Source organism: Larimichthys crocea, chromosome XIII (assembly GCF_000972845.2).
Source record: "Larimichthys crocea isolate SSNF chromosome XIII, L_crocea_2.0, whole genome shotgun sequence".
In the NCBI taxonomy this organism is placed as follows: Eukaryota; Metazoa; Chordata; class Actinopteri; family Sciaenidae; genus Larimichthys; species Larimichthys crocea.
The window spans coordinates 47696234-47723313 of NC_040023.1; the positions used below are offsets into that span (position 1 = coordinate 47696234).

Genomic DNA, 27080 nt, shown 5'->3' on the forward strand with positions numbered 1-27080 from the left:
TTTAACAGCAGTGTGCATCCATGCTGTTGCATTACCGCCATCTCCTGATCCAAGTGTTGCTGCCATTTTCTATTTTATTCTAAATGATGTCCTTTGCCCTTACTTTATCTTCTTTTATAACCCTATCTATTATTAGGTCATTGGTACATACCTGCACATACTCTGTATATGTACATTCACTATAAAACTCAGCAAATCTGCACTCTTATTTCTTGATTTAACTTGAAATATTTCCAAATCTACCCTTTCTAGTAACCATTACACACAGAGTTATAGGTCAATAAAGGCAAGACAAAACTCCTTTTCATATACTCAGTCTCTTGCTGCTTCACCTCCTGTCCAGCCAATACATATTTTTGATGTTATCTCCCTTTCCCATCAGGCCCATAGCACTTTTGTTTTTGTTAAATTATTTTACTATGTGACTAGGAGCTATTTTCTACTTAGTGGAATTTCTCCTGCCTCAACTTGTCCAACATACACGGATAACGTTTTTACTGCACCTATTCATAATGAAAGAACCCATAGTTATATAACCTTTACTAATCTGATTTAGATATCCGTCACTCTCTATCTCCCATCTCCACCCATTTCAGTCGCATGAATGTTTATTTTACATAAGACTAGATAATGGTCACTTTGCGTCTTCTAGTCACATATTAGTAGGAATATTATTTGAAACCAATGTACATCAATCAAGGACTCCTTTCCAGTATTAACATCTATCTTTCATTCCTTGCATCTAACATATCTTCTATGAGCATTAGTGTCTCACTCCCTCACAGTTTGTTATGTGTGCTGAATTCCCCACACCACACAGTCCTGACACTGCTTTGAAACATTTTCTTTTCTTTAACATTGTAAATATACTTTGTTACAAGTAAAAGTCATGCATTGAAATGTTACGTTATGTTAAGTAAAACATAGTACAGAAAAATTAGGGCATCAAAAGCACTAAATGCAGAAAAATGTCCCCTGTGACTGTTATTGAATTATATTATTATATCAGATTACTCATGTATTAATGTAAAGGTGTGATTTTTTACGTTTTGTAGGACTACGGATTACTTTGCTGATTATTTGCTCCATTAATGATTTAATTGTTTAGTTTGTAAAAATTCAGAAAACAGTGAGAAATGCCATCAGAATTACCCAGAGCTGCATAAACTGCATGGCTTCACTAATGAGAATGAAAGTCAAAGAGATTTTTTTTCTAGAAAATATTAAAGAGCTCCTTTCTACTCAAGCTCAAAAAAATAAATTTCCTCAGAAGTCCTGAACATTTCTGAAAGTGCTATTGTATAAAAATGATCAATGATACAGAAAAAAAGTAATCAATGTGAGAAAGTGCTGTTAACATTTTAAAGTTTGGATGGAGTTTCTATGTGAATGAGTAGATAAAGGTAGACTTGTGCCACTCATTCATTGAGTGGATTTGAAAATTTAATTTGTAATTGCCTTCCATCCATAACCTTCAAAGAAAGCTGAATATTTATAAAGTTTCAATGATTTTTAGATGTGGAGCATTTGAAAGTTTGCACATTGAGCTTCAATCTAAAAGTATAAACGAGTCGATTAAAGGTCCAGTGTGCAGGATTTAGTTGCATCTAGTGGCGTGATTGCTACATTTCAATCTTGCTGTCAGTACATGATCAACCTCTATGCCTTGTTTGCTCAGAAGTGGGTGTAGTAAAGGATCACCAAACAACAATATGATACCCATGCAGAAAAATGAAAACGATCAAGAAAATGACAGCCCCCATGAGGTCTCATTCCCAACAAATCCAGCCTACTGCCTACTGTCTGACACACCTGATACCTGCAATACAGGTGAGTCAGATGTTGAGAGCTTAAGTGACTTATTATTATTTCAATTTGTTGAACCCCAAAAATAAAAACTATGTGATAGTAAGAGCTGAACTGTTGCTTCATTTATTGAATTTCCACCATCATGGGCTGGAAATTGGTCTTCAGCCTGAAACTCCTCCATCTTATTCTTGGACATCTTACACATTGGACCTTTAAGAGCTGAAAATTCATGAAAATCTGTGAAAATGTGCCAATTATGTCCATAATTTAAAATGAGAAAAACCTTTAAATGTTTCTTTAGTATTAAAGTTATCAAAAAAAAGATCTAAACAAAAGCAATAACGTCCTAAATGAGCTGAATATTTTGATGTTCTTGATGAAGTTTCCACATTTCTCTGCAGGCACACAGAGTTCCAGCAGAGTCTCGTCTCTCATTGGTTGGTTTCTACGTCAGTCACGCCTCCCAACAACAACAACAACCCAACACGTCGCTCGGGCTCTGGGGCTGGAAGTTGCACTTGAAGGGCATTCAACAACTTGTCCGGGATGGAAGGAAACTGCTCGTGAAAAACAGTGATGGGGTACTCGTAACCAGCATCCTTTTTTTTTATTATTTCTTTCCTGCATGACGCCGAGCCTTGGCTTGTGTTAGCCCCGCTAACGTTAGCCCTAAACTGGAGAGAAAGGAGACTGCTGCAGTGACACTTAGGAAAAATGAAGTTCGCTCAGTTTTTACTGAAAAATGGCTCCGTTGCTGGGATACCCAAACAAGTGGAGAGGTTTTCTAAGTTTTCCCCCTCTCCCCTGTCCATGAAGCAGTTCATTGACTTTGGTAAGTGTCTCTGCAGAGAGGTGTTGATTTTCTTGAAACATTGCACGTTTACTTGAGTCTTTCCCACCCTCTCGTGGCTGTTGCATAACGCACATTTTGCTCTTTGTGTGTGGTGACAGCTGACTTTGCAGTGTGTGTACACGGTCATTTTCCGGACAGCTGCAGTAATAATGCAGATCCAGATCCAGATGTTGTTGCAGCTTCTGGTGTTTTATTGTGATATATATATATATATAGAGAGAGAGAGATAGATCTGCACACAACTGGATACTACAGTGTCCAACAGGAGAAACACAACAAAAGCTGATATATGCAACTTCCCATGTTTCTGCTACATCAGCAAAAAATAAAAATAAAAGTAGCTCTCAAAAACATCAACAAGTTCTAATACACTGCTGCCCATAAACTTGGAATATTTTTGCCTGTTCTCATGAAATGATTGTGACAATGTGATTTATTCTTGATAACTTGAAAACTTTATACATCAATCTCTTCCAAACATATCACAGTGGACATTAAACCACAATTAACCTGATGTGTGTAAATAGGAATGAAAAGAGGAATGTGTCTGAAAACAAAATGATTGTAACTTTATAGACAACAGTGTCATAACAAAAGCTAAATAAAATGGCACACAATCAAAAAAACAACATTCAAATAAAACATCTGATGTAAAAAAAAAATGCAATAAACTGCAAGACCCTGTCCTCAAAAATCCTGGACAGATTCACTCCAAATGTTAATGTTTAGGAAAGGTTTCTTTTTAAAAAGACATTTTGACAGACAAGGTCAAAGTTGAATGCTTGCTCAGCCTTTTTGTTCCCCCTCCTATCTCTTTCCCTCATGTGACTGCAGGCTCGGCCAATGCATGTGAGAAGACCTCTTTTGTGTTCCTGAGGCAGGAGCTTCCTGTCAGACTGGCCAACATCATGAAAGAAATAGATTTCCTCCCTGACAAGCTTCTCGGCACTCCATCCCTTAAGCTACTCACCAGCTGGTACGATCCCGATACTGTACTACATGTCTTTATGATTGGTTGTACCAAAACTGGTTCTGGTTCCAGAGACTGGTTCTCATTTCAGCAAGGAATCGTTGTTAAACAGGAGTGTCTGGGTCATTTACGCCCTCTCCTTATTATCTCTCAAAGCACACTCCTCTTGTGTTCCAAACCTTTTGATATTTAGCCTCAAATATAAAATGGATCCATTCTGAATGCAACTTACTGCCTTGAGTTTCAGTTAATTCAGCTAGTCAGCTGTGCGCTCAGGTCTCACCCAGCTATCCTCTGTGAACTCATTGATCTGGGGCTTGCTTTATGATCTTTGTTTGAATTAGATAGGCCGGTGTCCTGGCCGACCTTACAGTCCCTGCTGTCATCTTGACATGTTATTCTTATGTAATACCCAATACATTATGCATATGCGCACGTTTCACATTGTACCATAAAGCTGCAGCACAGATTTTGAATTATGGAAGAAAGCTACTTCACACCAGTGTCACAGTCTCTTTTTTTTTTTTTTTTTTTTTTTTTTTTGATTATTGCATCTGATTTATGACATAGTTGATGTTGACGACGCTGGTGAACGTTGCATTCAAACACATTCTCCTGTCTTTTACCAGTTTTTATATGACAAAGAATAAGTGCTGAAGATTAGATTTCGGCAGACGGATCAGTCGGACAATATTGGCCTGTCACAGATATATTGGTGTAATCCAATGTGCACTGATGTGAGAAAAGATTTTTCCTCCAGTATATGATGCGGAAAAACATGCACGTGGTAATATGTTACTGCTGTGTTTATTTAGTAGCGTGAACTACAATTCAAATCAGCTGTTATGATTTAACATGTTAAATTAATGGCAATGTTAATATTTAAGTTAAATATTCCGTTTATTATTTAATATAGAAATTGGGTGAATCGGTAAAATACTCATGAGTCAGGCTTTACTAAAGCTACTGTCTCTGGGCCATCTCATCACTACATTACAATAAATATTAAATGTTGTTTGTGTATAGGTCACGTTAAAACATACTAACAAGGTCACTACCCCACCCCCACTCTTTTCACAAGAGCTCCAGTAGTGTCTATATTTGGCCATGCACCTCCTGCACTGTTGCTTTCTCTTCCCACTACTGCAGAACTCTGCTCTTGATTGCCAGCAAAATAGTTGATCTATAACTCGTTAATGTTTTTGACCAGAGGGGAGAGAAGTGACGCCTTGATATTTCCTGGCAAGCTTGTGCAAATGCACGCTGCATAATGATCTATATTAAGATAGTCTGTTTGCACGGTGGGAGTGCTTGAAGGTCATTTGAGGGACAAACGGAGCACATAGAAATCACGCTGCTGTTCACCTTTCACCCAGTTTTTCTATAGTGTGAGATCTCTCAGACAGTGTGACACAATGAGCTCAGCACTTCTTCTTCACACGCTGCTCTAGAGAGGAAGTGTGCGATAAAACAAGCCACTATTATCTAAATGCCCAAGACACGGTTCCACATTAATGTAATCTTGAGATTTTTCATTATGTTGAGCTTCTTTGTCACTCAGATAAATTAAGCTAACATAAGTTGATTGTGTTTCTTTGTTTTAATTTCAAATCTACCCTTTTGTGTCTACCAGGTACTCACAGAGTTTGTTGGAGCTTGTAGAATTTTTAGAAAAAGATCCAGATAACAAGGAGGTGCTGATCAGGTGAGTCCTGTACAGTACTGTTTGTAAGGACCTTGTCTCTGTGTAATGTGATCACACTCAGTAGTACAGACACCTGAAAACCTGTTGTGGAAACAGGCGTTCAGTGTGCCACCACAAAGAGAAGGCGTTCAGGCAGTTTAGCATCAACAATAATTCTATAGATTTAGAGTAATTCATTTTGTTTATTTAGCACATTTGCTACTTGGGTGTAGACCTTTTATAAAGTCCCACCTCTAGACCTCGTGTTATGGCTTTGAAGGCTTTTTTGAATGATGATTGAATAAGTACTGTTATAATAAGCACTGCTGCAGGCACCAGTGGGCACATTAGCTCTGCAAACAGTACCTGTTTGAAGTAGCTCTAGTAAGAGGAGGACGATCATCACTTAGACTACATTAATCAGAGGTGGGAAAATAAAGGAAGTTACTGTCAGCTCGGATTTATATCTGTCTCTAGATGGATATCTTTGCTGTGTTGGGGCCTCAAAAAAAGTCTCCTTGATTTTGATTAAGAACATGTGGGAACCTGGGTAACTTCATGTCCATCTTGTCTTTCCCCACAGATTTATACAGGCTGTGGAGAACGTCCGTAATCGGCACAACAACGTGGTGCCAACCATGGCTCAGGGTGTGGTGGAGTACAAAGAGGCCTTTGGCGTGGACCCCGTGACCAACCAGAACGTTCAGTACTTCCTGGACCGCTTCTACATGAGCCGCATCTCCACAAGAATGCTCATGAACCAGCACAGTCAGTATAGCACTCTGTGATTGACTGTGAGTTAACCAACACAGTTCCTCACACTCGAAGCTTGTTTCATTAAATTAAGCTTACAGTGCTGTTGATGCTTGAGAGGTAGACTTTAAAAGCATTGAGGACATGAGTGTGTATGTGTGTGGCAAAATGTGTTTCCAACTATAAAGAACACCATAAATGTATATATATTTAATTTTAATTTTTTTTTATGATAAAATATTCAAAATGTACAACCCCTATGGTGAACTGTATGTGTAGATTTCTGACTCACACACATTTGTTGCACTGTGCCCTATAGCATTAATCTTCAAAGGCAGTGTGAACCCAGCCCATCCCAAACACATTGGCAGCATTGACCCCAGCTGTGATGTTGCAGAGGTAGTAAAAGGTAATGAATGATCTTCCTCAGCTTCAATATTGCCATCTATAAACACACACACACGCACACACACTCACGCACACAGGATGTGTTATCTGTCTTTACAGACAGACATGAACGTTTGACCTTTCACTATCTCATATTTTTAGAGTAAACAGTGAGTGGGAAGTGGAGACATGTTATCATGATGTTCATTGCTGTAATACACCCACCTTTTGTGTTGAACTGTTTAACTAAAATACAAAAACTAACTTCTAGTGTTGTTCTCTATTTCAGCATGAGTCGTCTTCCTTTGTGGTTTGAATTTCTCACGGTGAAATGTAACAACAACGGATGTTGTTTCTTTTTTGTTTCGCTTTGCAGATGCCTATGAGACTTCAAAAATGCTCTGTGAGCAGTATTACCTGACCTCCCCTGATATGGAGATCACACAAGTCAATTGTAAGTCATGCGGAACAACCACAGTGTTTTTATTTGCTGATATTTTTAATCAGTTTGTCCTCATTTTTGAAGTTACTCCCGCCTATACTGCACTGTTCTTGTTTCATCTGGGTATTTTTTTTACAGTAGACACCAATTTGAACCATGTAATGTAGCTAGAATAGACCAGAAAAAAGCTATTCATGCATATTGGTCATATGTATAGGGTTGAGTAGCACTAAAAACGGTGGTTAGTATGATTACACAGCCTAAAGATGTAGTTTAGTAGGAAAATGTGGTGGTTATTACTACAATATGTTCTTTAATCAAATCCATATACCTAATTCCTTTTGCAGTATATCACTCAGAACATGTGCTATGACTTTATATGTGAATTGTACATACGTGGCCAGCATGTTCTTGGCAGATACAACATCTTTTCAGCTGATGTTGAAAACATTTGTCTTGTCTCAGGCTAATGTGCAGTTTTGTCCCAGAGGTCAACATTTTCAGCTGGTGTACTTTCAGTCAGGGTAACAGGGTTGTGTGTTTTTCCTTGTAATTAATATCAAGTCTTTTTTTTTACAGCCAAAAACCCTGACCAGCCCCTCCACATTGTTTATGTGCCATCACACCTCTACCATATGCTGTTTGAGCTTTTCAAGGTACAGTACCCAACAAAACCAAAAAAAACAAAAAAACAGACGTATGTTAATCTCCACCACGTACTTAATCCACTGTGTATGTTCTTTGTCAGAATGCCATGAGAGCTACAGTAGAGACCCATGAGATGAGTCCAACGCTGCCTCCGATCAAAGTGCGAGTCTCACTGGGAAGCGAGGACCTCACTATCAAGGTAAACGAGGACACAGAGAGTTAAGATAGGCCACCACGTTTGTACTTAAGGTCATACTGTGCACAGAGCGTCATGGAGAAAATATTGCGCTGTGCTGTTGTGATGAGCTCACTGAACATGAGCCTGCAGCCAGAACAATGAGAGGACCCTTGAATATCTAACATGCCTTCCCTTTATTTTTAGATGTCTGACAGAGGAGGTGGAGTTCCTCTGAGGAAGATCGAGCGTCTCTTCAGCTACATGTACTCCACGGCTCCAAGCCCGGTCCACGTAGACAACTCTCGCAATGCACCTCTGGTGAGACTGAACCTTTGGCGCTCTCTTTGGTGTTGATGAGTGTCTCAGCCAGTACACAGTGTGGTAAAAGACTACAAGCTCTTTACATTTTAGTTAAAGAAAAACTAAACTGTAACTCCCCGCGCTAAACAGAGACTTGCACAACTGAGCATGGTTGCAAATTAGCTTATTACAAAGAGGAATGCAGTCAGCAACATTTCACTGGATTAAACTGCAACCACATGAGAAACACATGAAGAGCTGCTAGAAAGCAAACCCTCTACAGTATCTATTATTCTTGTAATGTTTTAGCATCTGGCCCAAAAAGAATAATTTGTAACTCTGTTATTCCTGTTTTTCAGGCTGGTTTTGGCTACGGCCTTCCCATCTCTCGTCTCTATGCCAAGTACTTCCAGGGAGACCTGCAGCTCTACTCCATGGAGGGCTACGGCACCTCAGCTGTCATTTACTTGAAGGTGAGAACAGCCTAGCCGCCATACACGGACGAAAAAGTCAGTGTAGAGTTCACATACACGTGTACTGTCAACCACAGGCACTGGTTTGACTGAGTGGTGGCAGAGGTACAAAGTTATTATGTAAAACAAACAACTGATCTCTGTCATGTTGTAAGTTATAACTTGCCACATGTTCCGTGTTATGAAAACAGAGAGGTCTTTTCTGTCTCTACTTACAGAGTAGAGACAGAAAAGTTTTAATGAAGTGCAGAGGTTTTCTCATTGGCAGTGAGAAATGACCTGGATCTGATTCTCAGTCATGCATATGCTGTATGGTTGTGTGATAAGGATACTGACTAGTAAGTTCCTTTCTGTTGTTTATTGCAGGCCTTGTCCTCAGAGTCAGTGGAGAGACTTCCTGTTTTCAACAAGTCAGCCTTACGGCATTACCGGGCAAGCACAGAGGCCGACGACTGGTGCATGCCCAGCAAGGATCCAAAGAAACTGGGCAAGTATGAGAGGACTCAGTGATGGTGGTCCAATGGAAGGAAGTGAAGGACTCTCTGAAATAGCTTGAATAGAAAAAAAGAGTCTTCATGTTGGAAGAAATGGATCAACTTATGCTGTAAGTCCGAGAAGGGACTAAGTGTTTTCAGCATGTTGCTGGACCTGGACTCATGTGGATTTCTTTCTCACAAGAGAGAGAAACCTAGATGGAAAAAAAACACTCACATTGCATTGTTGGCATCAAGAATCAGATAAAGACAGCTGAACCAATACTGCCAGCCTCCAGGCAGTTTAAGCCAACAAATGCTCACCACATTTAAATTCATTATACAACGATTTCAGGCTGCTAATAGTAATGAAACAAGTATTGATCTCCATTTGCCCCGTTCATTACATTCACATTTCACTTAAGTTATAATAACATGGTTACACTGAAAAATACATGCTAGCTGTTTGTGTTCATGTCAGTTTTTTTCTTTCAAAGTATGTAATCCCACAATTTAAAGACTGCTGCTCTTTGGTTAATTCAATTACTGGGAAACATTGTGTTTTGTATTAGGTGAGTCTAGCATACATGCCTTGAAAAACTCTTAAGAGAATGGGAACATGTTCAGTAAAGTTTCCTAATTTCATGCACACAACTTCTGCATTTCTTTCAGTCCTTACACAACTACCGTTTTTCAAACACTAGATGAAGAATTTGCTTGGTGAGGCGAGGTGTAGAATTAAATTATTTTTTTAAGTCATTTTAGCCTTTTTAAGTCGGGAAGCCAACAAAACACGATCTGTTTTACTGGAGGATTCTGCTTGTCTATCTACCTTGTACCTTTTAGCCTTCAACACATGTAAGCTGAAATTATTTTTTAAAAGTTGTATTATTGTATTCCAGAGAAGTGGAATTGTTAAAACATAGTATTACAGCATATTTGATTTTCATATGTGGGCTTGTAATATTAGTATTAGAAAAAGTAAAAAAGTATTTTAAATGCAATACCTCCCAAGTTAAGCTCAACCTTCACAATCATTTTCTCTTAAAACTTGTGTGAAGTTAATCACAGGACAATGTAAAATACACACGTGTTAGCGTTCAGTGTTGTTAAGAGTTTGATCATTTCACTCGAAGTGTTTTGGAATTTTAAGTTCAGAGGATGTGAAGGGCTGTGTGCCTTTTTCTTTAGCTTTCTGACTTCCTGTAAGCCATCATGCTCGGATTAGTGTAGCATGTGAGGAGGGTCCACACACCGAGTTAAGTGTAGCAGACACCAATGCAAACCACAGACTGGTGCTCAGACAGTGCAAGATATTCCCTCATCTGTATCTTGACAATATTACATATTGCATATTCTCATAATGTACCAGGCTTACTTTCATATGCTGTAATACTCAGTTTAGCCTTCGCCAGGTTTGGAGAGTTTAAAATGGCCATGAGGACTTGTTGATTGAAATATGAATTCATGCATTTTAGACTTTAAAAAAAAATGATTTGTGAACATTTTACACTGTGTAAATATCACTGCACTGAAGTTGTGGTTCACCCCTAAAAGGACCAGTGAATGTAGAAAATAAAAATCTTATGTAACGTCACAGTATGTCATTTGTTATGGTAACCCTCAAGAGTGTTGACTGGTATTTTGTGAGAAATTCATTTCCTAACATTTCTTCACAGAAGTTAAGACCGCAAAGATCTGCAAGTTCTGATTATTAGTTCCCTCATTGACCCCCTCACCCTCTCCTCTCACTCCACAGCTTGTTTTAGGAAACTTTGCTCTGTTTGTCTGTCACCGTCGCAGATACAGTCCAGTGGCTTTTCATGGCTTGCTGCCAATCGGGGCTGAGAACAGGCTGTCCTGCTCTGTTTTGCCCCTTCATTAGTGTGCCCACATGTCACGCTCTGTTCTAGTTGTGGTACTTTTCTGTTTGTCTCTCAGTTCTGTTTTCCCAGTTTGGTGAAGCGTTAATGACGTGGCAGCAGTGAGAATACAGCGCTATGCAAGCTCATTCTCAAAGATGAGAGAACAACAAGTCAAAGTAAGATGTCAGAATCTCTACAGCGGACAGTGTTCCCTCTACAGAAGATGTTTGATACACATGCAGATCTACAGAGCCACAACAGAGATTTCATGTGGATATTTTATTTCATTAAAATGTGAAATAAACCGTTTAAAGGTACAGCAAACAGTTTTAAAAATCTTCCAGCATTGAATCCGATCATCTCCTAGCATTCATACATATACAAATGTGCTGTGATGCAGCATCTGGAATAGATTAGTTCATGTATGTTTAGTACATACAGTACAGCTACACACACATAAAAAGCAGATAGCAAAGTCATGATGACTACTGACAATGTAGATTTATTAATTTGACTGAGGACATGTTTGGATTAAAAGCTGCAGCATGAGTTCTTTCAAATTTTAATTTTAGAAACTTTATTAATCACGTTGAACGTGAAATTACTTCTCCGCATTTAACCCATCCAGGCTGGCATCTGTTGGAACACGCACATGCACATGCACATGCACAGGGTCACACACTCAAATTGACAGATGCCAGATTCACTGGAGCGGTGGGCATCACAGTCACCCCAAATGAATAATGTCTTAATGCATGCACTTGAAAATATCGTACAAAGACTGTAAATTTAAAATTTTAAAAAAGAATTTGAAATGTTTGCCGGAAAAAACGTCTTCGTCATACATTGTGCTTTAACGTTCATGTTTGCTGTCTGTATCTATGCTGTTTCCTTTCTCCCGTCCTAATTCAGCTTTTTTTTTCTTCATGTTTCCTGAAGCTGCCAGTTCTCTTCAACAAAGACGCTAATAGCTCCGCAGCACCTCTCCCTCTCTCTGGGGGTGGTAGCCAACAGTCTCCGAGTGCTTCCCTCTATAGTACGCTGGCATTATCTCTACATGTTAAGTTAGACTTAATGCCGGGATAAAATAGCCCGAGATGCTCGCACCATTACAGCATGCTCTTGTGCTGGTGTCACATTCCATATATGTCTTCTACATTACTGGTTCCCTACCTTTTTCCTTTAGAGACCTCTTTTCGATCATTGTGTAAAGTGACTACCCCTGACTAAGCCATATTTTATATTACATTCAGTATTAGGAACTTTTTATACAATGCTCTGTCAATATTTTCTTTTCATTTGTAACAATCATACATACTTGATGGGCTTATTTTATGACAAATTCAGTAGTGAAGGCTTTGTGAATATAGCTTGTGTTCAGGTCTTCACTTGTGAGATTTGTTCATATGCAAGTATTTAAACTAGTTATCTTCACAAATAAACAAATGAATGATATGCTGAGACAAAGTCCTACTGTACATATTTTTTAAGACGTTATATATTACACCCATTAAAATCAAGAAGGCCCCCTGTGAAACTTCTATTGGGGGGGTTGGGACCACCATAGAGAACCAGTGCTCCCCTTGAGACTTCTCATAGTGGTTTAGTGGTCTTCCTTTGGGTGACAGTCTACTGTGTTTACTGCTGGAAATATTTTTGTAAGTAGAAGTCAGGGTGGAAACGGTTTAAATGTAACATCTGGTTCTGATATTAAGTTGCAGAGGGACCTCTGCTTTGAGGGGTTGAGAGAAAAACTTTCAAATATTATTTGTGCTTCCTTGTGCTGTGTTGTTTACAGTGGTGGAATAATACATTTACTCAAGTATTGTACCGGCAAATTTGAGGTACTTCTGACTAATTTGATTTGTACTTATTATGTTTATTATACTGTACATACCTTTATTAAGTAACATTGTTCATACAGGACTTTTACTTAACTTTACTACTCTTATATAGAGTATTTTTGCAGTGTGTTTATAGTATTAGTATTAGATCTGAATACTTCCTCCACCACTGATTGTGTACTCCACTGGAAAAATAAGCACTTGTTATGGAGGGCTTTGCCAAGGGTTTGTTCTGCAAATAGAGTAGAGGAAAGTATCACAAGAGCATGCGCTTGAGAGTTACATTAAGGCTGGTTGCCAGGTAGATTTGGATCCTCTCAAGTATCAGGCAGTTGGTTGAAAGTAATGTCATTTTCACAGATATAAAAGGGGCTTCAGTAGAAGGTGAAAGATATAAATAACACAAGGATTACAGAAAGAGAGGTTGTGGGTGGAGGATGGTAGTTTCATATGGCCCAGGAGACCAAGATCCTCAATAAATTCTCAGCAAAGGGCCATTTTCTCACTTGTCCCTCAATCCTCTGCATTTTTATGGTTGAAGAGTCAATAGATTCATACTATGCAATTAGTTGGATGGCTTCCTTAGTCATGTCCCACCTCACCTTCATCTGTAAATCAGTTTTATAGTGACCAAAGACAACTTGCATGTCGTTTCTTCTGTACTGTCAAACACAAAACCTGTTAGAAGCAGCTCTTCATCAGTACAGTATCCCCTCAGGTTCCAGTAATATATATTTCTTCATGGGAGATGGCAGAGGCAGCTGTGCTACACCTCTCTGACAAAACCCACCCAGGCTGGATCTGATGGTACATCTGGTCAGGTGGAGCAGGCTGCGAGGTGTGTTGCTGCAAACAGCAAACATGGAGTCGTAGAAGTCTTTATGTCGCTGAGGAAGCAAAGAGAAACAGAAACATTGTACTTTACATTAATTTTTTGGAAGGTGGTGTAAATCATCTTACTACCTCGTAGCAGTCATCAGGAATGGAAGTTCTCCACTTCTTTGTGGGCTTTAATCGTTCATAAGAGTTGACCAGGACTTCTACTGCTCTCGGGTAATCGTAACAGGACTGCAACACCTGCACAAAACAACATTACATTATACAACGCAAAGACTTTTAGCTATTGACATAGACTTTGCCATAGATCCTGTAGTTGATGGGTAAAAGTCGACATCTCTGCACCTTGTGGAATTGGGGTGGGTAGATCCGTGCTGCGTTATAGTTGAGCAGCAGCTGATAGCAGAGTTCAGGTATGGCCATGGGCCTGACCTCAGTCACTTTGAGGAGATATTGAATGGGGGCACAGCCATTGATGTCCATGGCTCGTGTATCTGCTCCGGCCTCGAGAAGCATTTGCATCAAGACATGATCGCAGTTCCAGGCTGCCTTGTGAAGAGCTGTTTTATAGTCTAGTTCTTGGCGGTTCGGGTCTGGAGGAGGGGAAGTAGACACAAAGTAGACATAATGGGAACAATGACAGCCACAAAAAAAGAAAGTCATTGGTCTAAAAACTCACCTGCCTGATGGTCCAACAAGAGGCGACAGACAAAACGATGGTTTTGGCTGAAGATTTGCTCTTTAGCGTCAAAAGCCCAGAATGCTGCAGTCATCAGGGGAGTCTCCTGGAGAGAGTTGACTGCATCCACGGTCGCTCCATGGGCCAAGTAGAGAGCCAACAGCTCTGGCACACCCAATCTGGCTACAGTGTGTAAAGGTGTTTCCCCATCATTGCTGTGGCTGGGCATATTGACGTTTGCCCCTTCATGAGGAAAAAAACGATGTTTATTTTGTTATTTTGTCTGTATTTGCCTTTAATCCATATATCCATGCACCCTTCTCCCCCCCTGACCTTTAAGGATGAGCTGCTTGGCACAGTCCACAGACTCCCCGCTGATACAGTGGTGCAGTGGTGTGTGTCCGCTCAGTGACAGGCTGTTGACCTTTGCTCTGTGAGCCAAAAGCAAGGCAACACAGTCGCTGTTGGAGACCGTGCAGGCCACATGCAGCGGCGTCTTCCCATTGGGCATCCGGTTGACGGCTGCACCTTCCTGAAGGAGCACCAGTGCTGTTTCCAGAGCATTGTACATCACGCATACATGGATACCCATCGCCCAAGACCTCTCCAGTTTGTATCCTGGGAGCCAATAACCTATAGCAAAAATGACCAAAGGAGTTTAAAGGCCATGCAAACATTTTCTTTCACAGTTAACACAACAAGATGGTACAAAATGTAAACCATACTTTAGTGTTTTCATTCAACTCCTCTTTTTACAGTGTTTTTACAAAATGAATCAAAATGCCAAAAAGAAGTAGATCAGAATCAGAATCTAATGCCATTACTAAGCTTGTTTAATAGATATTTAGTCAGTGATGATTCATAGAAGTAACCATGAAGAGCATCTTTGAATGGATGGGAAAAAAACATTGCATGGAAATGCTATTTCTTTTTCTCTCATGTGACAGATTTCTGTTTGTACCGTTTCATCTTTACTTACTGGTTTGAAAATGGTTGGAACCCAGTTAGAAATAAAAGTAGTCAATCCCAGTAAGGATGTTTTCTTTTTATAAACTTTAACTCTGATTGCATCATATTCATCATCATTATATATATATATATATATATATATATATTATAATATATATATATATATATATATATATATATATATAATATATATATATATAAATATATATATATGATATAGATTACACACTAAGTAATATACTGGACTGCTATGACAACCGAATTTTCCTTCAGGGATTAATAAAGTTGTCTGTCTTTCTGTCTGTCAGGATTCATGAGGATCTAGCACCATCTAGTGGATAAACTACAGAGCTAATCCCTAAATTCTTCAGGAGGTGTTTACATTATATTTATTATATTTATATTTATTATATTATATAACTCAACCTTTATGGCATAAACGCTTACAGTATACAGTATGACAAACATACAGTATGACACCGTTCAGTTTATTGCTGCTGATAAAATGTTAATCTCTTCCTCTTTACCTTGTTTGTATGAGGCCAGTACCATGCTGGGGTCTTCCACCTCCAGCACGGTGTCAATGTCTAGTTTCCCGGTGTGCAGAATCTGCAGGACCTCTTGAGCATTGTTGGCCTGCAAGGCCTCCAGGAATTGCTGCTTCAGCTGTTTGACAGCCAGTTGTCCGGGGCTCAACTCCATGACCTCCCTAAAATAAAGGCCCCGGTCTCTGTATGGCACTGCCAAACCAGGCAGCTCAGACACTAATATTCTCCAAACAGCATGGAGGAGATTATAGATAAATGAACAAATGGCAGTAATAAAGGTGTCAACCATACCCACAGTGGAAGGCCTCCATAAGCCCAGCCATCAGATATAGGAGGTGTATGAGGAAGGAAGACGGAAATGAAGTAGAAGAAGAGGAGCAACACGTGACAGTAGAGTTGTCAGAGGGTGAAAAAGTAGCCGTGGAGTGACATTAGGCTGGATATAAATAGAAAGGAAAGGGGGAGCGGACTGTGGCTGACTCTAGGCCAGCCAGTCTGCTCTGGTGTCCACTGAAAGAAAGGTATTATGCAGTGGATGGTCACATGGTAAAAACAGGCCTTGTGGACATAGTATGGGAATAGCAAAGTTGTTTACTCTCTTCTATTCTATACTTCTATTAAATCAAATTTATATTGATTTGATTCAGTCATATTAAGATTAAGAGTAAACTATTATTAGTTAACTATTATTCTTACTATGAGAATTTCCACCGAGAGAATGAACAGTCAAAAACAGTCATAAGTTTAACACACATGGGACACAGATATCTGTCTCTGGTTCACAAATGACCACTAAAACTATGTAGAGGAAATCAGACAAGTGGTGAAAAAAGAAGAAACAAAAGCAAACGATGGACAGTGACTGCACATTTTATTCAGTGTGACAGGTAGCTGCCCTTTCAAACTTTTCAGAATGCGAAAAAAGAGAGCAAGGTAATGACAAAAAGGGGGAGGAGGAGGAGGAGAATAAGCACAGCTTTTTAAAAGAGTGAAAGCATGGCTAGCAGTTTGTGGTGATTATCTTTTGCTCTTTATGTACACGAAAGACAAACCCTTCCAGACATGACTTAAACATTTGTGTTTTTGGCCTGCCAGGAGCACCAGGGTCTCATCATCCATACGTTGGTTTCATCATGCCAGGCAAGCTCAGTCAAGCACATAGAAAAAAAAAAAAGATCTGACCTCAGGTCTGACCTTTTTAGCCTCCTCAGCCCTCAGACAAACTGTGCACACACACTGACACAATAGAAAACAAGGCTTCTTTAGGATTCTTAACAGCGTATTGCTCTCAGTGTTTTACTATACATACAAAAGAGTCAAAAGAGTGCAGTCGGCTGACTGACTTGACAGGGGGAGGCAGGTGGGGGTATTCACAGAAAGGTTCAAGTGTTACAAAATATTTCATAAGAACACATCATGAGCAGTTTATTGGAGTAGCACTGGAGCAGCACTATGGTTGTAGTAGAGGAAAACCACAAGCACAATGGAGAGTATTACTGCGTTTTCTTCAAATCCTTCATTTAACAACCATTTCAATCTAAATCACTTTTAATGAACAGTTTTAATTATGTTTTGGCAATAGGAAGAAATCATACAATTCTGGATAAATCATTATTAGGTGTTAATAATACTCTTATTTTGTATAAGTTATCATAAACAGTAGTCAGTTGCTTCATTAAATACAGAAATAAATAAATAATAACATTTAACAGATCAGTGATACCTGTATTACTGTGGCATTGCTTGGAGGTATCTGTAAGTCCTATTATTCTCCTGGTTCTTAACAGTGCACCAGGCAGGGCCGGCCCTTAAGACGAAAGGGAATCATAACCAAAGCTGCCTTCATTTCTATCACGGTGACACTGGCGTCTCTATATTTAATGTAAACCTACGGAATGATTCTCGGGAATGATAAAGAAGTAACACAGGGAACATGTCTCTTGGTGAGCTTTATAATCCTGAAGGATTGCATAAAATACATATGTCAAAATAATTTTTAAAGGTATATATTTGTTTTAAATCTAACAAGTAAATCAAAAATGTTTTTAAGTCTTACTGAACCAGTTTCGTAAGAAAATTAAAATTACATTGCATTTATCGCAATTTCCAGTGTAACGATAATCTTTAAGACAATTTCTGGACTTCTCACTGCATCTGTCCTTTTATATGGCAGCATTCCTAAAGTCATTTGCATGGTGAACCTTGACTTGTAGTCTTTATGGAACAAAAAAGAAAACGATTAGAAATGTGTTTAGTCTACTGTATGTGTTTCCACACTCACACAGAAGCGGGTATTGTTCAGAAAAATTCTACTACTCTAGAATTTCTAAAGGCAGCGGCGGGGTATTACTTTGTTATTGAGAGAGAATATAAAAAGAGGTCAAAGCAGGTTACAAGCGGAGTCAAAGCAACATTATGCATATAAGCGGGGAACTTTCTTTTTTGTTTTTGTGGTACAGGTTTGGTAAGTTACAAATTTTGTGATTATATCGTACCTGAAGTCTCCATTCGAACCAGTCCAGTGAGTACAGTATGTCCTTGTCGTCATTCAGAATGATTTACTATGGTACATGTATACTCTAAGGAGCATTAGACAAGCCAGTACAGAGGTTCAATTTACAGTGTTTGCACTTCCAGTGTTCTTGCAGATACTGAGAAAGTTTGTTTCTCCCACTTCATTTCCAGTGTTGCCTTCTTCAGTAGTCAAAGTAAGCAGCATGAGGACACCCGGTGGTGGGAGATGAATACTGCCTCATATATTCCACCACACAGGCCTGACCTGTACGTGCTCCGTCAAAAAGCAATAGAACGATTTCACTGATCTATGTATCTGAACAGATTATACACAAGTCTATCAAAATGGCACGTCAGACATATTTGTATTCATCACTGTACATGTACATGGTCGTCATTTCGAAAAAGGTGCTGTGATGGATAACACAGACGGCTCTGGAGATGATATGGGATGAGGTGCACTTTTCACAGACTTACTCTGGATATGAATAAATAAACCAGATTTACAGCAATAAACAGCAAAATAAATAGACTTGAGCAAATTCTTAAATGGCTAAAAACACAGGGTGGGTGTTAAAAGGAGGCAAATGAACTGGGCAGCATCCTGTTATCCAACTGCTCGTTTTGGTTTAATTTGCTTGGTGAAAAAGTCACTCAACAATCTCCAAGACAGTTGGGTGTATAGCTCCACCACTGAGAACTACTGAACCACTGAGTAGGCGTCCCCCAGGGTTCGTTTGTAGGGACTACTGACGATCTGTTCCTCAAGATGCTACTTGGTGTGGTGCTACAGTAAAGCGGGAGGTGATCTAACAATTCTCTTCACTCTGCCGCGCTTTCTTTGCGCGCCTCTTTCTGCTGCTGCTCCAACTCTCTCTTCCGTAGCTTCTCACGCTGTTTCTCTACTTTCTCTCGGTTCCTCTTGGCTTTCTCCATCAGGACTTTAAGGTCTTTGATCTTTTTCTTGATCAGAGCGCGCTCCTGTGAAGAAGTAACTCCAAGAGCCTGAAACAAACAGATATCGATATTTGAGACTTTGAAATGTTGGTTGTGTTTATATATGCTGAAATATATTTATTTATATATGCTAAAATATATTTGTTTCTTTTAATTAAACACACAACATAAACATTTTGAAAGGAACTGTTTAAACAAATACACCTCAGTCACTGACTTGTTGGAAAAACCTGAAGTTTTAACTCACTTTGAGCTCAGGGCTCTCGAGCTGTAGCAGCTGTTCTCCATCTATGTTTTGGGCAGTGAATTCTGGGATATGGTGTTCTAAGTTGAGGCCCATAAGCCAGCGGGCCACTTGCTGGGGGGTCCACTCTGTGATGCTGCGGTTCTGCCACTGATATGGCTTTGAAAACTGTCCCTCATCTAGGATCTGGATATACACAACAGCAGATTATTTTTTATTACATATATATAAATAACCATGCACCAAAGGTGTATCTTCTACAGAACACTGAATGATTGCTGATGCTTACTGAACACTTTATGAGTTATAGTGACAACTCTGTGAGACATGCATAGAAAAAATAAATCACAATGAAGGATGAATGGGGATGAAACATAGACAAAATGGCTCAACAGACACAAAGACATGCATTCAGCAAAGCACAGGCTTCTGGAGGTTTGCAGCCTCAGTCTCACCTCATCATCTATCATATCCAGACTCTGAATGTGTCAGCATTGAAAACAAAAAAAGAAGATGACTGCCTTGTTAACAGAGAAGAAAACAACATGGCTTCCTTTGCAGGAGCCTCAAGCAGCGTGATTTTTTAGCTTGTTGTTTTCTGCCAAAAAAAATGTGAGAGAAGCTGCAGAGATATCCATAATAATATCCATAATAAATGAGAGCTATGACACAAATGGAAAATAGAATAAAAAGGTTATTTTTGTGTTTCAGTTATTGTTTGTATTTAAATCTATACTTATACAAATGACCTGACAGATGCCTACATCTTGACAAAGATGTCAAAAAAAGCTTGTATTAAGGGGGGGTTGTACCTTTAATTAAATCAATCTCATGTATTTGTTTAAGCTTTGTGATACTGCATTTCATCTTGCAGCACCTACCATAAGTAAACTTCCATTACAAGAAAGACATGTTTGCATGTGTACCTCATCAGAGGAGAGCACCAGGGTCTGCGAGCGTCCCGACATCTTGGCTTCACTCAGCAGCCCGCTGATCTCCACTGAGCTGCTGCTGCTGGCACTCAGATCATCGTTCAAAGCGGGTCCCTGAGACATCAACAACACAACTCATAAGACTTGTGGTGAGAGCCAACTCTCTCTGAATGCTGAATTTAGTTGATTAGATAGCTTCCCTATTTTTATTTATTGAAGGGAGAGGCTTTGAGGAGTGCATTAATCAAAAAACTATGACATTTCCTCGGAACATGTACCAGAAAGATTTATGTGCTTCTTCTTAATATTTGACAGACATTAGACTACATGTCTTTATGTTTGATTGATTGGAAGAAGGCAGGATAGTGCATATCACACACAGATTATAGCACGAACTGTGAAAGTCATTAGTGGTTAGAAATTTTAGCTGGATGCTAACCAACTCCAAAAAACTCTCTCTGTGTGTTTCCTTGTGAGTGTGTTTTTATGGAATTACTGTATTAAGGTTCAAGACTGTGCTCAAACATCCAGAGACAAGCTGCTGCTGAGAAGTATCAGATCAAAGTCAAAACATCATCTTTTAACAGAGCATGTTACCTTGTTTTCTCAGTATTTCCATTGCTCTTCTGAGTACAAGATGTTCATTGAGTGTTAAGATGACATTTTATATAAGAGTTTTAGTTAAAAGTGCAGAGCTTTGTTTTACATGTAGATATATACTGTAGCTGGAGGGAGTCCTTTGAATCTCAGTGCTGTCGGAGGTAAAAACTAGACTTATCTTGCAGTTTCAGATGTTCAGCTTTCTGGGCTGAATCCTTACTTTAAAGCTCCACATAACTATTAATGTGCTTACAGTGATTTATCTAGTGATGTGCACTCATCTTAAGCTGAGAGCATGTCCTTAGAGAGAGAAAAATGGAGTGGTGCAGAATCAAAAATAATCTCTGTTAAGTCCAATATGATATTAGAGAGGATTAGAAGCAGTTTTTTTTATGCAAGTTCCTACACTGCAACAAATGCCCATGTTAACATCTTTAATCTTATTGTTTTAATATGACATTTATCTGATTCAAGATGCGCTGTGAAACAAACCGATTTGCATGCTTGGGAACAGATCTTACCACAAATTTGGAATTTAATACTTAAAGAGAGATCATATGATTGCTAAAATGGACATTTTTTACAGTGTTGCTAAAGACATAATTAAGATTATAAGAAATATTTAAGATTATGTATGCCTACCCATTGATTTTCTTGTGCAATTGTGCATTTATATGATTACAATACAATAACTCTCTTTGTTACCAAACCCTGTTTACCTCTTAAGAGTACCAACTCATTTTCATTTCAGTGGATTGAGGTATAATTGAACAAAACACAGAAAAATACAATACCAAGTAATATGAATAGGAGAAGAAGTGGGGCCATGTAAGGTACGTCTGTTCAACAGAAATAACACAATATATAATAACATAAGAAAACCTGTCATTAGACTTACTGAATGGAAGTGCAAGTACATACTGTAGGTCTGGCAAAAGGCTGGTTAATTAAATTATAGAGGGCAAAACAAAGTGTCCTTTAATGTCCTCACTGTGAAGTGAATCATTATTTGCCTGAAGCACAGTCACCAAGTGTCATGTACCTTGGCTTTGAGTTTCTCTGGACTGTCCTCTGCTGACGGCTCTGTGGAGCTGAGAGAGAAGGGGGTTGAAATTAAACAGAGGTCAGTGGTGACGAGTACTGTAGCACACCATCATAAACAGTTTCTTGACACAAACTCATTGAAAAAAAAAAGAAAATGCTGATGCAGTGATCATTTACCTGTTTCCAGGTGAGGCTCTGGGGTCTTTGGTTTTCCTGAGGGAGGACCTGAACAGAACAAAAGGTCGAGTGAGACAATTCTCCACAATCTCTTTACAAAGAGGGACAATTATTCAGTATTGTTCTTCTAAATACATTGTGAATGTAAATGTGTCATCTTTATTGTTTATAGTTCAAAATATTACATTCCCAACCATGATATATCTTTACAAACAAATATGTGAAGAAAACACTAAGGTTGAAGGGCAAATTTCTTCCCAAATAATTTCAAAAACCTGCATTAATCAGCTTTTTCCTCCCACATTCCACCATCTGCGTTACATTGTAATGTTGGTATGTCTACAACTGAGATTGAAAAGATGTCATTCCACTCTTTGTCGACTTACCCAGGGTCCAGAGCTTGTCTGTGTTCCTCAAGACCTGATGGAAAGTGATCAAAAAACGCCCCACTCAGATTACTCCTACTTCAACTCATGAGCTTACAAAACAAAACAGAAAAAAATAGTGAGAGAAATTTAGTGGTGGATGTAGAGGGGGTGTAGGTGTACTAACCGTCCTGGAGGGCTCCTGTGGTGGACGGGGGGTGCGGTGTTCGTCTGGGAGAGCTTTCTGCACTGCCAGGGGTCCTGAGCGCCGCGGCTCCTGCATCACAGGAGGCCACGCTACGAATTGAACCAGAACGACTGTGTGCTGGACTGCCGTGTCCCTCTGAGACCTGAAGACAAATGTGAAGATACAAAAAGAGAAGAAGAGAATAGAGGAGAAGCAAGAAGGACAATTTGAAAGACAGGAAAGCAAAGGCTCAGAAGTGGTCATGGAAAAAGGGAATAAGTGCAATCAAAGAAAAACTAATTTGAAGAGCCAGTGCTGCAGACTAATCTGAAAGAAGTCACTTGACACACTTTCACCATTTCTAATTCCTTGCCATCTCTTTCCTCTGGAAGCCTCACTCTGCCTGGTTTCTGTGTTCCAATTCTGATGAAACACTTTCTCAAGTTGTTTATCCAATCTGAACTCATTCCTGTTCTAGCCGAGTTAAGTGACAGCATTAGCCAGACGAGAGCCTTTCATCCAGAAAAAGACTGTGGCTGTTATTATCACACTGGGTGAGACAATAAGTTGTGACAGTCTCAATTAGTGTCGCAGAGAAGCGCACAGCAATTAATCCATTAAAGGAATAAAGTGGGATGGACAGGGGTTAAAGACACACGAACAGGCAGGCACGTACACACACTAATCAAACACCCTGCAGTGAAATTAAAGACATATTAAACATGAGAGGAGTCTAATGAGAGTGACGGAGCTTGTTTTATTAGAAAATCACATCTGTCCACGTCGCATATGGTCGATACTCTAACAGATGTTGTGAAATAGGAGACACATGTTGGTCGATGAAAAAAAGATAAATATGCAGGGGTGTGTGCATGTCTTTTGAAAACAAACCTCTCCCTCGGTGGAGCTGATGCTGTCTCGGGCGACTTCTCTGTAGCTCTTCTTTTTGCTGGGTGAATGGGGAGAGCCCTCCCTAAAGTCTAGAGTCACACACACACACACACACACACACACACACAATTATTTAGCTTCACAAGCTAAATAAATGTCCTTTATAATTATTCATAAAAAGTATTTGTTCACTAATTGTGATGTTTCTTTCGTTTCTTATCTTATTAAGTTAGCCTGACCCCAGTGTTGACACGCCCATTAAATAAGTCTATTAAAATTATATCAACTCAATCTTCCGAAAGTAACTAATAGGTTAATTAGACAGGCAATTATGATTTTTCTGAGTGCACAAGAGACGCTGTCAGATGAGACAAAAAAATGAAAAAGATTTTGTCCTCTCCTCCCACATTATCTCTCTCACTCCTCTATATCCAGCCGTCTCCCTCAGCCCCTCTTTTTTTTTTTTTTTTTTTTATATTACATAATGTGCTGCGTTATTCGGATGAGTGCAGAGCCAATCACTCTGTTATCCCGTCTGCACAGTATCAGATATGGCCCTTCGCTGTGCACACTCCGTTCTGACAGATGCAGCCACTGAAATAAAGCCAGCGGAGGCTTAAAAATACTCGGGGAGAACAAAGCCAGACAGATGTGCTGAAAAGGGGATTATATGTTTGTTTTTTTTGTTTGCAGAGGTCCAAAGTGAGGTTCCAGTCAGAGGGAGAGTGTGTGTGAGGCTTAAGACAATGGAGGAGAGGAGGATGTGTGTGTAAGCCTCATTGCGTGTGTGTGTGTGTATAAGTGCATATGGCTTATGAGAGTTTAACTTTTATTAAAATCTTTTTGATGTCCTTTACAGGGAAGGGAGGGTCAATAAACTGCAGGGGTGTTTGTAAGTTGCATCATGGGTCAACTTAAGGACAAAAAGAAAAACTTGGTACTTTAGATACTTTATTTAAACAAGAAATGTAATAGGAAGCTTATTATTAATAGGAAAGTTTATTTGAGACCATATATCAGACATAAATATGACGAGATTCTCTCATTTGAACTCTCACAGTATTCATTAAATGAATGACATTTTAGAAAATACACTTATTTGCTTTCTTGTTGAGCATTAGAAGGACAAATCAATAGTACTCTCATGTCTGTCTGTTCAATATGAAGCTAGAGCCATCACACTGTTAGGACAAAGACTGGACATTACTCATGTTATATATTATAAAGTGTAAGAACTCCAGGATATCAGCGATATAACTACAACTTGTTTTTAAACTTTAAGCCTCTGTACCTCTGTTTTCACCTTTTAAGCTGAGCTAAGTCTGCCAGCTGCTGGCTTCAACTATCAAACTTCACATCTAACTCTCAGCAAGAAGGTGAATGCAGAACTATTCATTTAAATAATCATAACAATGATCCTGACAGAGACCAGTCCCCCTCACAAACACACACCTCTGGCTTGAGCTGCAGCCCTTTTAGGGCTGTGCTGCTGAGCGCTCAGCCTCTCGGCACTGTTGCTGTTGTTGTTGTTGACCTGGATGCCGTTCTGCTTCATCAGCTGCATTAGCTCGGACTCCAATGTTGCAATCTGTAGAGGGACAGGAACCGATCGATGTTAATCAGCGGTAGGCAATTACCTGTCAAAACAGCTGCTTTAAAGAACTGAAATAAATGGGCTACATGATGAGGAGCGCATAGTTCATCTTTCAATTCCATTTTGGAAATACTTAAATTATAGAAGTCGGCCAAGCGCACATGAAAAACTGAAGTATTTGGACGTAGAGTACTTGACATTTGATCCAATATGTCAGTTCAGTTAAAGCACAACCCTCCTGTCTTGCGGTTGACTTAAATACCCGATTATACCATTTTTCCACCGCTCTTTCTCATGCCACACTTCACCATTCACCCTTTGCAACGCAGCGCAGCGGGAGAATGACTGCTCAGCGTGCAGAATAATAGTAGGGGACAGGCGGGTTGATTACCCATTCAACTGAGACTTGAGTAGAAAACACCACAACTGTCATGTTTTAAGACTAGGAAAGCAGAAAATCAATACAGGGTTTCACAATAGAGCCGACCACAGGCTGCTGGACACAGAGTGTCAAAGTGTAAAAGTGCCATTACTGTCCAAAGAGGAGGAATCTTTCTCTGTGGAACAGATATTTAAGATTAATGATCATGTTTGACATTGGGCAAGAGGTGGGGTACGCTCTGAACAAGCATAGAAGAACACAGTGCTTTTTTGTTTTTTTTACATCAGAGCTTGCTGTTTTCTTTAGAGGCCACTATGCTGAATCTTACCAGACACAGACAGAGCAACTAAATCACAGAGAGGCAAGCACAGGGGAATGGAGGTGAGAGACAGACACAGTGAACTTAAAAAGATCTGGTTTACCCTGACTTGCAGTCCCTGGATCTCAGCCAGGTGAGTTTTTTCAGCCTCCTCCAGCCGCCTCCTCTCCGCATCCTCCTTCTGGATGAACTCCACCTCTCTGGAGAGACGAGGGGGAGGGGAAGAGTGTAATGTGCTGAGTAGGTGTGTGTTAACACAGGAAAACAAGATACACTTGCTGTGTGTGTGTGTGTGTGTGTGTGTGTGTGTGTGTGTGTGTGTGCGTGTGTGTGTGTGCGCGCATGTTTCACCATGTGTGACGGTGCCTGCCCCTCGCTCAGCTGTGGCAATAAGGCTGTGACACATTTCATCCTGACTCATAGTGAACACACACTTCCCCACACACACATATATCTAGACCTAAAAACAAAACACGTAAATATACATCCCTAAATTTAAATGTACTAAATTCAGTACTTTCCTCATGCCTGCTTAGCCCATTGTCTCTCTTCTACAGCTCAGGCCACAGAACAGCATGGAGAGTTTGTTTCATCAGCTAGAATCCATTTGGCCTGCAGGGCCCAGAGCCAATTAGAGGCAGTCAGGCTGGAGCTGTGCAGGAGAGGCTGTGATGGGACTGACCAAAGAGATCAAGGCACTGAAAAGCAGAAGGGCTGTGCTGCATTAGCATGGAGACTCAGCTCTGACTGGTGAGTTGGGATAAGGCTTTAAAAAGAGCCGCTCTGCCTCAGAGATGGAAATGCAGAAGTAATTCTCTTTTCTGCTCATTGAAGCAAGTGAGGCTGTAAAAAAGAATAATGATGGAATTTATCTAAGATTATTTATTAAGGCGCACATTTAGTGGCAGGATTGATGGAATGACTTAATTTAAGAAGTGGTTCAATTGTATGAGTCATACTAGACTTATAAATGAGTTTTTTTTTCCCTTTATTCGATAGAAAGGCTGAAGATAGACAAGAAAGGTGGAGAGAGACAGAATAACATGCAGCAAAGGATCAAACCTGCTGCTCTACTGGGGTGCCACATATAATGTAGTATGTGTAATTTCAAGTTGTCAAAGCCTCTCTCAGTAAACAGTTAAACAATGACAACAAAAGAAAC

General features: G+C 39.6%; 3 protein-coding genes across 7 annotated transcripts in view; 1 reads left to right on the top strand and 2 right to left on the bottom strand.

Moving 5' to 3' along the window:
* Positions 1 to 2247: 2247 nt before the first annotated feature.
* On the top strand, positions 2248 to 10566 carry pdk4 (pyruvate dehydrogenase kinase, isozyme 4). Of its 2 annotated transcripts, XM_010735778.3 has the most exons (11): positions 2252 to 2641; positions 3497 to 3638; positions 5266 to 5337; positions 5900 to 6084; positions 6389 to 6478; positions 6833 to 6910; positions 7478 to 7554; positions 7647 to 7745; positions 7929 to 8042; positions 8384 to 8497; positions 8864 to 10566. In XM_010735778.3, the coding sequence occupies exons 1-11, from the start codon at positions 2524 to 2526 to the stop codon at positions 9005 to 9007; spliced, it is 1233 nt and encodes a 410-aa protein (XP_010734080.2). In that variant the 5' UTR covers positions 2252 to 2523; the 3' UTR covers positions 9008 to 10566. The 2 variants fall into 2 exon arrangements, 1 of the variants encoding a protein (XP_010734080.2); XR_003463619.1 differs by lacking the exons at positions 7478 to 7554; positions 7647 to 7745; positions 7929 to 8042; positions 8384 to 8497; positions 8864 to 10566 and having other exon boundaries at positions 2248 to 2641; positions 5900 to 6110; positions 6833 to 6851.
* Positions 10567 to 11025: 459 nt separating this feature from the next.
* On the bottom strand, positions 11026 to 16105 carry asb4 (ankyrin repeat and SOCS box containing 4). The gene is made up of 6 exons (XM_010735817.3): positions 15692 to 16105; positions 14529 to 14828; positions 14196 to 14438; positions 13862 to 14109; positions 13643 to 13756; positions 11026 to 13566 (listed from the first exon to the last, which is right to left on the bottom strand). The coding sequence occupies exons 1-6, from the start codon at positions 15999 to 16001 to the stop codon at positions 13378 to 13380; spliced, it is 1404 nt and encodes a 467-aa protein (XP_010734119.2). The 5' UTR covers positions 16002 to 16105; the 3' UTR covers positions 11026 to 13377.
* Positions 16106 to 16572: 467 nt separating this feature from the next.
* Positions 16573 to 27080, bottom strand: part of ppp1r9a (protein phosphatase 1, regulatory subunit 9A) — a 51094-nt gene continuing 40586 nt past the window's right edge. For 2 of the 4 annotated variants that reach the window (XM_010735819.3, XM_019262647.2), the window contains exons 10-20: positions 26022 to 26118; positions 25076 to 25211; positions 23624 to 23712; positions 22733 to 22895; positions 22567 to 22600; positions 22181 to 22228; positions 22002 to 22050; positions 20354 to 20473; positions 19883 to 19906; positions 19431 to 19613; positions 16573 to 19231 (exon numbers count right to left, since the gene is read on the bottom strand). In XM_010735819.3, coding sequence (XP_010734121.3) covers positions 19049 to 19231; positions 19431 to 19613; positions 19883 to 19906; positions 20354 to 20473; positions 22002 to 22050; positions 22181 to 22228; positions 22567 to 22600; positions 22733 to 22895; positions 23624 to 23712; positions 25076 to 25211; positions 26022 to 26118 — 1126 coding nt within the window. In that variant the 3' untranslated portion in view covers positions 16573 to 19048. The other 2 variants (XM_019262648.2, XM_019262650.2) reach the window with 2 other exon arrangements.

Excerpts from the sequence above, each read along its gene's own strand:
- pdk4 (XM_010735778.3), top strand. The coding sequence starts at position 2,524 with ATGAAGTTCGCTCAGTTTTTACTGAAAAATGGCTCCGTTGCTGGGATA. Across the intron at positions 2,642-3,496 it reads GAAGCAGTTCATTGACTTTG|GCTCGGCCAATGCATGTGAG; the intron begins GTAAGTGTCTCT and ends ATGTGACTGCAG. Across the intron at positions 7,746-7,928 it reads GCGAGGACCTCACTATCAAG|ATGTCTGACAGAGGAGGTGG; the intron begins GTAAACGAGGAC and ends CTTTATTTTTAG.
- asb4 (XM_010735817.3), bottom strand. The coding sequence starts at position 16,001 with ATGGTTGACACCTTTATTACTGCCATTTGTTCATTTATCTATAATCTC. Across the intron at positions 14,110-14,195 it reads CTTGTTGGACCATCAGGCAG|ACCCGAACCGCCAAGAACTA; the intron begins GTGAGTTTTTAG and ends CCCCTCCTCCAG. Across the intron at positions 13,567-13,642 it reads TTCCTGATGACTGCTACGAG|CGACATAAAGACTTCTACGA; the intron begins GTAGTAAGATGA and ends TTGCTTCCTCAG.